At 35.2% G+C, this 13,016-nt stretch overlaps 1 protein-coding gene across 1 annotated transcript in view; it reads right to left on the bottom strand.

Annotated features, from left to right (window-relative positions):
- Positions 1 to 896: 896 nt before the first annotated feature.
- Positions 897 to 13,016, bottom strand: part of TDRD1 (tudor domain containing 1) — a 47,459-nt gene continuing 35,339 nt past the window's right edge. The window contains exons 19-26 of the mRNA XM_011359262.2: positions 11,811 to 12,083; positions 11,144 to 11,263; positions 9,339 to 9,455; positions 4,880 to 5,047; positions 3,955 to 4,182; positions 3,304 to 3,350; positions 3,137 to 3,224; positions 897 to 981 (exon numbers count right to left, since the gene is read on the bottom strand). Coding sequence (XP_011357564.2) covers positions 917 to 981; positions 3,137 to 3,224; positions 3,304 to 3,350; positions 3,955 to 4,182; positions 4,880 to 5,047; positions 9,339 to 9,455; positions 11,144 to 11,263; positions 11,811 to 12,083 — 1,106 coding nt within the window. The 3' untranslated portion in view covers positions 897 to 916. The remainder of the gene's footprint in view (positions 982 to 3,136; positions 3,225 to 3,303; positions 3,351 to 3,954; positions 4,183 to 4,879; positions 5,048 to 9,338; positions 9,456 to 11,143; positions 11,264 to 11,810; positions 12,084 to 13,016) is intronic.

The following is a 13,016-nucleotide window of genomic DNA, read 5'->3' on the forward strand; positions in this document are numbered from 1 at the left end:
TTAATCTAAGAGATTAGCTGACACACATTATCAGCAAAAGCAAAAATAAAGCCTTTTAAATTTCTTTTTTGAGTTGGTGACAGCATCTTCTTAGGTTGTCATAGGATGATACTTAAATCATGACAAAATTCCCAAATAGAAAGTGAGAGACTGGCAGGAAAGGCGGCTGGCCCATCATTCTGTACAGGGGAGTTCAGGAGAATTTAAGATTATGTGCTTCAAGAAAAATACATACTCTAATTTATATTTTGAACTTAAATTGTTAACTGTATCTGTGTTTTAGAAAATGGCTACTTATATCTGTACTAAAAATCTAAGTGGCTACCAATCTGGAAGGGTATGGATGTAGGGCCAGTAAGAGAAAATTCCTTCCCCAGCTGGCCTGGCCGAGTCCAAGGACAGACTCCATGCCCAGAGACCAAAGGAGAAATGATCCAAGTCATGATGGACAGAAAGAAGCTGAGGCCCTCAGAGTGGATGGGAAAAGAAAGGCAGAGACTGAAGCAACAATAAACCAAAGAACATTTATTATGTGCAAGAGGCAGATGATGACAGGGAGAGTGAGCATATTGTATTATTATTTCAAACATACAGAAAAGTCCAAAAAATAATAAAACTCGTGTATCCATCAACTAGATTTATCCAGTATTAACATGGAGTCATCTCTCCTTTCATACCTTTAAGTAATAAAAAGTTTTATATACAGTAGGAAGCCCCTAAGTATCCCTTCCCAACATTCCCATGAACTGGTATGAATCTTTCATGCAAGACATTTATTTGGAAGGAAGAACTTAAGAGGAAAAAAATAAAACTACCCAATCTAATAGAAGAGTGTTAAATGAACAAAAATGGAGGTCATTAGAGAAAATGTAGACAAAGAAAAGGTTCCAGTAAACAAAAACACGAGATGCTGTCCTTACTCTCCTAAGTCTAGCCCTCGCTGTTTTCCAGTCTCACAAGTGTTTCTCCAAGAGACTGCTTCTGAAAGAGAAAAATCAACTACCATTATGCCTTACATAAAAACTCAGTCACCGTGGTTCTTCATTTCTATCTTAAGTACAAGCAAACTAAATAGTCACTTTAACTGAAATTACAAATTTAAGTTATGTCTTCCAGGTAAAAAAAAATTCACCACCACCATAACAGCTATATGTTAAGTATAGCTGTTTGTACCCCTCTATACAAATAGAAAATATAGCTGTTTGTACTCTCCTTCAAACATAAGAAGTATTTTATATTAACTTGTACGCTGCAGTACATATTTATCACTTCTGAGCAACAGATTACAGAGTTATATGTTCTCGTCATCACATCATTCCTAGTTTAGCAATTTTACAATTAAATTACTAACAAAACGAATTTCTCCAGAGACGATGAAACACTTAAATGTGAAACATTATCTCTAGGAAGAATAACTTAAAGTACTAAATATTCAACTACATTTTCACTACAATGAAGGAAGAATGCTTAAGTAACCAGGTATGTAATTTTTTCCAATAACACCTAAGCTGCACGCCCTTCAGAGTTGATCTAATCTGAAAAGACATTGTAGCGTAGCACACAGGTAAGCAGCAGGGGGCAGTAGAGAGAACCCAGCTTTGAGTCCTAAGAATTACTTTCCAGTCTGTGTGTATGATTTTGGGCAGCCATTTAACCTCTCTGAGCCTCAGCTTCATCATCTATCAAATGGGGTCTTACTTTCTTTTCAAGAGTATTGTGAAGATGAACTATGTGACTAGATGTAAAATGCTTTTTAAATAAGGCACTACCCACATGTAAGGTATACACTGTATTCAAATGTAGACGAAATATGTATTTGGTCCCACAATAAAGGAAAAGACAGTTCAACTACTATGCTTTAAATCAAGTTTTTTTTTTTTTTTTTAAGAAATCTCTTCAATCTATTTAGAAACAACAGAAAATAGGTTTCATGTAAGCACTCTCAGCATCTTTATGGAAAAAAGCCTATTACACAGATAAAAAGAAAACCGCACACAAGTTAATCAACTTGATTAAAAATAAGATGATTTGGTGCTAGGACTAAATTCCAGAAGTTCATGCCATTGCATGTTCCTTAAGCTATGAAATTAAAATTACCATGAAATTTAAGATTTTAAACTCAAATACACAAAACAGCAGTCAGTATTAAAACAATGTGTGGAGAAAAGACTGAAAGGGGGTAATGGCAAGTCAGCATTTGTTAAAAATAATCCAAAACTTATAAAGGAAATAAATGAGAATCAAAACTGTTAATCTTGCATTAATGACATTCAGCTTAGACTTAGCTGTGCTTTCTTAGAAACAGAAACAAAACAACCATACGTTACTACATGGAGAATGTTTGGACCCAACAGGTACCCATTTGAGAGTTGCCTTGCCCACAGAGACCAGTACGTGCTATTTATAAACATTCTGATATAAACTGCACTTTAGCCAATAAGAGTGCACGTACTACATCAAAGATCCTTTGCTTTCAGCTGGAATTATATCAACTCAAAGTGATAAGGACGACTTCATTTTGATCAGAAGTTTTAACTGGCTATTGATCATAAAGTAATTTCCGAGGGCCATCTTAGAACAAAGGATTCCAGACAACAGCAGAGGAACTATTGTTTAAACTCACCCATATCGTTTTTTACCGCTACAATCATCACAGCCAAAAGAAGAGAATATGTTTCATTTTGAAATATGCTGACAGTGAAGCCTGTTTTCTATTCTTGGCTCCACAGGACCTCTTCGCAAAAAACGCTTAACATTTTTACAGCAATGAGCACAAGTGAGAGTTAATCTTACATCTAGACACAAAGAATTTCAGGCTAAGCTTTACCTCACAACAATTTTTACAAGTCCCTCCTCATGACAACATGAATAATCTCAAAAACAACAGTAAGGAAAGGTGGTTATAATGGGACCACCCCTGGGCACAGTTCCATCAGCAGTGTCAAGGCAGATTATCGAATCAAACTTAGGAAGACAGCAAAACATTATAGCCAGACCTCAGATTATTAAGTCACAAAATAAATTACAGCCTTACAAGGATGTGTTTCACTCCTTTAGCTCTACCCTCACAACAGGACTGGAGATGTCCTCCTGGCGGTTACAGAAGTAGCAAAATATCAAATTTAACTTACTTAACTTTTTAACAATTTTTTCATTTCAATAAATTTATTTTGATTGGTTGGATTATTTAAGAGGAAGAGAAGAATCTGTTCATGTTTCTCAACCTATGGGTGAAAAAAACAGTATTATTTAATTTCTCAAAATGTTAGGAGGATAATTTCACTTAAAGGAAATTTTACCCACTTGTTTCTGTAACTCCGTGCAGCAGCAATTCATCCTGTACATCTTTTCTAAAAGCAAACATGAAAAGCTATTAGGTAACATATGATATGAAAAACAAAAATCCTGGCATCTGAACATAAACAGATCTGCCCCTCAGGCACGGGTTCCAACCACAAAAGACTCGATCAATTAACTTTTCATTTAGGCTTTCATGTTATCTGCCACTGTATCCTGGGTTTTACTAAATTAATGCCTTCATCTCCAAGGTTTCAGGTCTTCCGCCAATTGAATCTCTTTTTTTGGTTGGGGGCAGGCCTGCCAAATCATTACCTTATGAAACACGAGTAAGATCCAATCTCAAAAATATGAGTTCTCCTCACTTTGATCAAGACCAAAAGCAAGTTGGAAGTAACTTTGAATGGTTGGCATCAATTCTAGTGACAGTGTTGCTGCACCTGGCCTAAGGACAATCTGGACTGGGAGGCCTGCTTCCATCCACACCCGGGCGGCTCCTCTGCCGTGGCCAAAGGAACTGGAGCCGGGCCACTGGATTTATAGAGGAGGAGGATGAAGGGAAAACGGCCATGGGAGTGAGGAAGGATCAAGTCAACTACACTGACTACATCTGTTCTTAATTACAATTACGTTAGTTATCAAAGTTGAAAAAAATACCTTTATATGAAGTAGTCTGCTTTTTAGACGTGATGTTTTTTGCCAGACCGTACATCACCAGCTTATCAGCTATACTGATGGCACCATTCCCAGAACATTTCTCAACCGACACTGTATGGACATTCTTGATGACTCCTTTTACAGAAAGCATTACGTTCTGATTCAACATGAAATTTTTTAGTAGCTCTATTATTAATTGAGAACAGCTTCCATTCAATTCCATTAGTCCTGGGGGAAAAAAAAATGAATACTAGAGTTAATCTTTAAGTCTCTTAAAGAAGATAACATTTAAAGTAGCGAGAATAATAAGAAAAAGGTCCACTGATTTTAGCTGGGTTTAGGTATACTTTGATGTACTACTGCTACTGCATTTAAAAAAAATTAAACTTAACATTCATTGATCCCTATCATGTGTCAAGCAGTAATCTAGGAATAAAGGGCACAGAACAGGCAAATGGCTGCCTTCATGGACATATATTCTAATGGGAGAAGAAGGCAATAATAAAGATAATTTCCAATTCTCTGAGTCAAAACTAAAAAGACTGAGGTAATCAGGGTGCTATTATCCACTGGGACTTCTGGGTAAAGATATTGTGAGTAAAAGCAAAAAAAGCTCCTTGAACATTTTAGTTCACTTTATTCAAATTCCAACTGGAGAGCTCAATATATATGCATATTAATAGTACATATAGTAAAGTAGCCAAAAAATGGTGTCATCCAAATGTCTATAAAACAAAGATATACCAATAGAATATAATTTTTTTTTTGAGAATAAAAGGAAGAATGAAAGACATGAGATTTCTTTGTAAACTCTGCTTGATATTTAGAAACCTGGGCAGTTACCGGAAATACCCATTTGACTCAGAGCTATAAAATAGAAAAAAAAACAGAGACACCCAAATTGGAAAGAGACTTAATTGTCTACCTTCAAATGAACATTTAATGATTTGGACAGGAAGTTCTAGGTGGCTGGCAGAGATCGGCCGCACTCTGCAAAGGGGGAGAGTTTCAATATTCCCATAGTCTGCATAGAGCACTTTCACCTCAGCTTCTGATGTCCCCAGAACAATGGCACGGTACCAGAAATCATCATCTGAAAATAAAATGGAATCTCAAGAAGTTATACTCAATGACTCCCTCCTTCTCTTAAGACGGTTATTCACAGTTACATTTTTATCACTTAGAAATTCACAAGGTACCTGATCTCAAGCCAAGATGTCAGATTAAATATAAGCATCACCTCTACTTTTCCCAAACCCTACTAAAATAAAAAGGCAATTATAGGATTAAAACAATAATGGCATAACCACAAAGCTGGAGAACAGGAGAAAACAATGGACTACTAGAAGCTGGAAAACAGATGCATGGATGGAAATCATTCAGCAGAGCCCAACCAAAGCTGGCCGCAGGGAGACCCAGAAGCATCCCAGTTTGCATCTCAAATCCCCAAGCAACCAAGGTTCAATAATTGGTGCTACTCATTCAAAAGTCGGAGTAAAGATGAAGCTGAAATAAGGACTGGGTAGAAGAAGCAGTTACATCCCAAAGACATGCGAATATACTTTAGTTTATATATGCATTTACACATAATAACTTATTTTGTTCAAGTTGCTAAAGAGCATAATCAGTTTAACATTCACATGGAATGCTCTTCCCCCTTTCCAGGCAACCGCTCCAAACTACTGGCAGAGGATGAGAGGTTTCTTCTCCAGAAAGGACAGACCCGATCGACTGTAGACTAGGGAACGTGAAACAGAACAGAGGAAGGAGTTTACCTAGAATGCATTCAGGCAAGCTCTGCACTCCAGGCAGGGGACAACAATCCCAAGCAAAAGCACATCAAGATACCAACGTGAGTCCTCAGTGAAATGGCAGAGCCAGATCACCCTATAGTGAAGGCCACTAGTAGACAAGTTCTGCCCATGCACAAAGAAACTTCTAATTAAATTCCTAGTGTCCCTTCTTAAATAACTGAACAGCAAAGGATCATCAGATATTTGAAGAAAGTTGCTAACATGAAAGATCAAAACAAACAGGAACTCAAGGAAACAGAGGAGGATGAAGACCATGAAAATTAAAAGAACGATACTAACATCCTAATGACCTTCCATCCTTGAAACAAGAACAAGACAGTATTAAAAACACATTTGAGATAACAAAAAAAAACACACTAAAACTAAAAATGTGTTATCAAAAATGAAATAAGAAAAGCTAAAAGATAAAATTGAGAAAATCTCTTAAAAAAACAGAAAAGATGAAAAACAGAAGAGAGGAAATTAGGCATAAGAATTCAAGTCCAACATTAAAATACATGTAGATCCCCAAAGAACAAAATATGAAAGAGAATAAAAAATAATTCAGAAAAATTCTTCAAAATTGAAGTTCATGAATTAAGGGTCCAGTACAATGTTGAAAAGAAAACCAATAATAAGTCACATCACAAAATTCAAAACATGGAATGAAGAGACTACTAAAAGGTCCAGAAAGAAAAAATATATATGTACAAAGTTTGGAGAATCTCAACGACATCTATCTCTTCACCAGCAACGCCAATGGCTAGAAGAGAATAAATAGAAGCATTGCCTTCGAAATTTTAAGGGAAAACATGATTTCCAGCCTAGACTTCTGTATCAAAGAAAGCTATCCATTTACTATTAGGATAGAATAAAGACTTTTTCAAACATAGGAGGTAACAGAAAATTCACTTACATGTACCTTTTCTCAGGTTCTGGAGGGTGATATACTCAAATACTAGAGTAAATCAAAAGTAAGGGATCCAGCAAATGAGGTGAGGTGAGGAAGGGAGAAATCCTAACGAGGTGAGAGAGAAATCCAAGAAATGAAGAGGAGAGGTGCTGAAACAATCCCCGGCATGATGGTGAAGGAAAAACTCCAGGATGACAGCTCGGTTCCGGAGGACGAGCAGTCCAGATGAGACCGGGTCAGAAGGCTGGAGATGCCTCCAACATGGCAGAAGTTGATAAAGAACATGAAGGGTTCACTGAGAGAATTTACACTAACACAGGGAACTGGAGCGAGTTAGTGAAAGTACACAGAACACCAGTAACAACAACGAAGGCTTCAAGAGAGAAATACAATTACATTACACCTGTCCCTCGATTTATGCAGATTATCTATTCCACGCATCTTTTTTTTACTCTGAAGAAAACCGTATAAAAAAGAGTTCACTAGTATGGGAAAAAAACACTAAAGAAATAGGCCAATATAAGTCATAAAAATATTTCACATATTTTCACCAAAAAAAAAAAGAAATACTAACAAAAATTCAGAAAAACCAAAATAAATTTTATTCGCTGTTGGTGTCTGTACTGTAAATCTAAAGCAATCAACCTTCTCTTTTTATTTGGCACAAAGTCACTGTCTTCACTGCTTGAAATATTTGGAACTACTACTTTGGTTCCATTATTTACGTTTATGTTTTTAGATGATCTTTTTCCAATCCCTTTTGCTAAGTTTTCATTAATTCTTCAATATTCACTGCAACATTTAAAAAAATTGTTTTGAAATTTTAAGGCTCGTTGGATGTTTGCATCAATATCTAGAATTTCAGTTTCCAGTTTTGTGGCCAACTGAAGATCTCTGTAAATATCTTCTGCAGTGAATGAAACTGGTTGAAGGTCACTGCCATATTCATCGGCAGGATGGGCTTCAAATATTAAATGAATTAACTCATTATCAGTTAATTTGTAATCAACCAGTAAGTCATTAATATCATCTACATTCAGTCAGAGCCTTCTTCTTGAAATTCATTTAATAATAAATTAATGATGCCAGTTAATCCCTCCTCAGTTGTTGGAACCACATTCCCTGGTACAGCCACTTCTGGTCATACTACTTTTCCAGCAAACATTTACAGTTGACAGCTTTATATCACTCAAAGCTAAAGCAATATTCTTGATACAACTTATAACTGTGTATTTATTCCGGGCTTCTGTAACTGTGATTATCTTCAAGTATATTAAAAATATCATTAAAAGTCTATTTAATATAATTAATCTTAAAGGTGGAAATAATGCCTTGATCTAAAGGTTGGATCAAGGAAGTTGTATTTGGTGGCAAACAGTTTAGAACATCTAAATTAAATTATGTAATTTAAAAATAACATAATTTAATTTAGATGTTCTAAACTGTGTGGATGACCAGGTGCATTACCGAAAAGTATTTTAAAAGGAAGACATTTTTCCTTCATATAATTTTCAGCTTCTACAGCAAAACATTTGTAAAACCAATCCCGAAAAACATCAGTAGCCTCCCATGCTTTTTTATTTGCCATCCAAAGAAAGGGAAGATCATTAATAATTGTGTTAGTAAGTAGTAGTTCTTTGTACATTGCTGAGTTAAGCTATTGTTTTTTAGAAAGAATAATCATTAATAATGGAAATGAAAAAGAACATGTAAAATGAAACTGCATATAAACAGTCCATGTAATGGGGAATAGTTACCACGTATAAAAAAACCTCACGTAAAAAAATAATGCATAAATCGAGAGACGGGTGCATACTACATGGCTAGGCTGTGAACAGTGTTTATGCAATCCTAATAAAGTAATATGGAATACTTAACCTAATCAAAAATTATGACATATTGCGATTGGGAAGAAAGAAGAGAAAAGTACAGATCCAGCTGTCACGAAAGAAAAATAAAACTAAGCATAACACATTTTGAAACCATAAATCAAAATTTAACAGTGAACACTATTTGGGCGACTGATCAAACGCATTTTAAATTCACTGTTAGCAAGGGGATGATGACACCTGCCTCCTCACAAACCTCTGGCACATACAGACATTTCTTTAAGATGCCCAGAGAGCAAAAAGGCTTCTAGAACTTACAAAACAATTTACATCCTTTGACCCCAGAATTCTAGTCCTGAAAATTCATGCTAAAGTATTTACAGTTACCCAATTTCTGCCCCAAAATATTCAGTTATATTAGCAAAATAAATTTGTTAAAATGAAGTATTAAACAGCAGAATGGTTAAAGTATATCCAGTACAATGAGTCTGACTCCCTCACGCATCTCTTTTTTTTAGTATATTCACTGAGTTCTATAAATTGCAATCTTTCCATATAGAAATATAATATTATTGACCCACCATATAGTGTGTCATTATCTAGAGTTGGTTATCTAGAAGTAGTAACAGATTTGTACATTTCTACCTATTTCCTTGCTTAGATATAATCTATGGTTATGGAATAGAAAAGTTGAATAATCCCAATATTGAATTAAACCCATGATCCTGTCTTTCTTCTCTATCTAACCAAATGGAATACGCATGCATCTAAAATAACAAGACCTATATAATCTCATGTAAAAGAGAACACAGTATTTCCCCTTTAATATTTTCCATAAAAGAATCTTACTTGTGTATTTGGCACAGCATGCATCTCCAGTTCTTGGTCTGTAGGATGACTGACTCTCCTGAACATTGCAATATTCTAATAATTTGGCTGTCAACATACACAGTTTTTCCTGATCTTCTAAAATATATAAAAAGCAATCTTTTGTGAAAATTTTTCAATTCTACTTAAATATAGTATACAAAAGAATGTCAACTCTAATCACTCAAAAAACCCTGTAGGTATTAAAACACATTATACTTAAAAAATAAATAAAACCACTATCGGTTACCTTGTGCCAAAGGGATGCAATACGGAAGGGCCCACGAAGGAAGCTCCGGGGGCCCAAGTTCTTGACTGGGGTTGTTACACTCGTGTGTTCACTCTATGACAACTTATTAAGCTGCAGTTTTACAATTGTTTTGTGTACTTTTCCATAAGTGTGTTATATAGGTTTACCTCATTTTTTATTGCACTTCACATGTTATGCTTTTTATAAACTGAAGGAAAGACCCTCCGCCAGCAAAAAAATTACAACTCGCTGATGCTGATGATGGTTTGCATATTTTAGCAAGAAAGTACTTTTCAGTTATGTACACTCTCTTTTTAGAAATAATGCTATTGCACACCTAAAAGACTACGGTATAGTGTAAACATAACTTTTATATGCACTAGGAAACAAAAAGTTCATGTGACTTGCTTTATTGCAATATTCACTTTATTGCAGTGGTCTGCAACTGAACCTGCATTATTATCTCTGAGCTGTGCCTGTAGTTAATAAAATGAAGTACTTCCAATTCATCATGTCATATATTGTCATCAGGATCAAATAATCCTAAACCCCAGCTTTCTACTATATAGATTTAGGATGATACTTGTAACAGGGATGCCCAAACCCCAGGCCACGGGCCGGTACCAGTCTGTGGCCTGTTAGGAACCGGGCCACAATAGCAGGAGTGAGCAGCGAGCCTGCGAAGCTTCATCTGTATTTGCAGCTGCTCCCTAGCGCTAGCGTCGCTGCCTCGGCTCCACCTCAGATCACCAGGCATTAGATTCTCATAGGAGCACAGGTCCCTGGTGCCAAAAAGTTTGGGGACTGCTGATTTGTAATAGCGGAGATAAATTTAAGAGCAATTACTGGTTTCATCACAATTCTAGGTTTGACAATATGAAACAAAGTTCATTTTTTCAGCCTTAAAGTACCTGCAAACTCTTCCAAATAGCCACCACCCAACTTGTATTAACTCACCTTCTACACAAGAATAAACTCAAATACATTGAAGAGAAGCCTGAATTGTAAATTTCCATGAAACAAAAAAGGAAAATTAGAAATATTTATATGCTACTTTTCTTCTTGATTAGGTTCAGTGTAAAACATTTCTCCAAGTTTCTAAAGATACAGTAACACTATAACTATAAACTAATTAAAATAGGTATCTCTCAATATATCTGAAATAGATATATATACACATCTAAATTCTCTTAGATGGCTGTAGGTTAATTCAGTAAATACAATTCAATATAGATAGAATATATTTTTAAAGAAAAAGTTACAGTAATTAAAGACACTGTTTTGTTATAAAAAGCTGTAGATTATCAAGATTAGGTGGGGCAGGTGCTGAACACAGGGCATTCCTTCATGTTCATTCACATTTGTGTTTTTATAAGTAAATTCACGTTAAGTGTTATAATCAACTCTTTCTTAAAATCTTGAAACTAAATCATCACCCTCCTTTTCTCCTCCTCCTCACTTCCTGGGTTCAGATAAGCACTTTCATCACATAGTTAAAAAGATTAGCATAAGTAGGTCTCAAATTTTATTTTCTTACCAGGCATCTCATTTGGTAGAGCATAAAATAAATTTGGGTTTATGATTTCTAATATGCTTGCTTGTACAGTTTTATTAACTGGTAATTCTATTGTCCTCCACTGCACAGCTGAAGAGATAGCTGAAAATGAACAAAAACATAGGTCTCCCATAAAATAAATCCAATTTAGTATTCTTTGTGAGAGAATATATGTATTTTCTCAATTTTTTGTCAACTTTTGATTATTAACATTCCCAAGTTCCCAAAATGAAAATTTGTATTTTCACAAAACAGTCTACTCAATTTGAAGGATTTCGTGGGCATTACAAAAAGTCTGATCTATAGTGAGAATCCCTGAACTACTACACTCCTCTACTGCACCCCTGGAGTATGGTAGTATTGTATTCCTGCAGTACAGTTCCACTTCTGTAGTATATTTAACATAATTCTTAAAATTTATTTGAATGTTAAGGGATAGATAGCTATATGATGTATAAGGACAGTGTTCAGTAAAACCATGTTTAAATAAATTAATATTAAATGAACTTTAGTAGCTTGCTATTAACCTATTTCCACAAAGCATATTTCTACAGGAAAACTGTCATTTGGGATAGAACAATTTTCATAACCTATAAAAGCGAAGGATAACATAAACTTAAATAACAAATAAATGCTTAAGAAATGTTACCTTGACACCCCAGGCCACCACTTTGAAGATGTTTATTGACAGGTCTGCTTCTTGGCAAGTCCTTCTGTGGTGAATTAGTTTTTAAAACCAGATGTTCAGCAATCAGAACATCACTAATTATTCTGGGATAAGAGGTGGAAAGATCGGTGAGTTCGATTCCCACTCCATTTTCACTGACTTCAACCACTCGGGCTTGGAGTTTTATCCCTGCAACGCACATCTGAAATCTTGCTATGGCTTCTTTAGTCCAGTGTTTGTTTCTAGGCTGTATATCTGGCAAAAAAAAAAAAAAAAAAAAAAACAGCATTAAAAAGAATTCTGGGCCCAAGCTGCATTTTTGCTTCAATAGTATCTAGGACTGTGTCCTTGCCAAGCATACTACCCAGGTCAGCAAAGCTGAGTTTTTTCCCCCCAATACTGTTTTATTTCTCCATCCTCCAGGCTTGAGTTAACAATGCACATGCAAATATCTAGCTCAGGATCTTTCCTACTTCCTGTACTTATGTATCTTCGCCTGGCATTTTTCCAATAGGCAAAAAATAGGATTATTTCTATTAGAAGCCACCATTATGTTCTGTTAATACACAATGATGAATTAACAGTTTTGCTGGTGGAAGACGTTGACCATACAATCTCACCCTTGTGGACAGTTTTCTAATAATTTCAAAATGTCATTTTAAACTAACCAAAAATTATTTTTCTTGGATAATTTTGGCTTATACCCTTATCTTCATCACAGTGATTCTCAAACTTGAGTGTGCATCTGAATTACCTATAGGGCTTATTAAAATACATTTTCAATGTAGTGGTAGGTCTTGACTAGGAAATGAGAATGTACATTTTTAACAACTTCTCATGTTGCTGCTGCTAGTTTGTGGGCCTCATTTTAAGAAGCACTGACATAAAACATGGTAATTAAAAACAATGACTTGAAACATATATAGGGTAAAATAAGCAGATAGAAAACAGATAAGCAAAAGAAAAAATGAAAATGTCTATGCTTCCAGACAAGACTACCACTTTCATTTTGCTATCCAACCTTCCACAATTTTTACGTACATATGGAAATACACACATGCACATATATACTCATATTTCTTTCATAAATTTTTATAGTAATAATAGCTATTATGGGTATTATGCTAGGCACTAACTGCTTTTCATATTTTAATCTTTTATTCCTAATGACTTAAGGAAGATACTGTT

Source organism: Pteropus vampyrus, unplaced genomic scaffold, assembly GCF_000151845.1.
Source record: "Pteropus vampyrus isolate Shadow unplaced genomic scaffold, Pvam_2.0 Scaffold46, whole genome shotgun sequence".
NCBI lineage: Eukaryota > Metazoa > Chordata > Mammalia > Chiroptera > Pteropodidae > Pteropus > Pteropus vampyrus.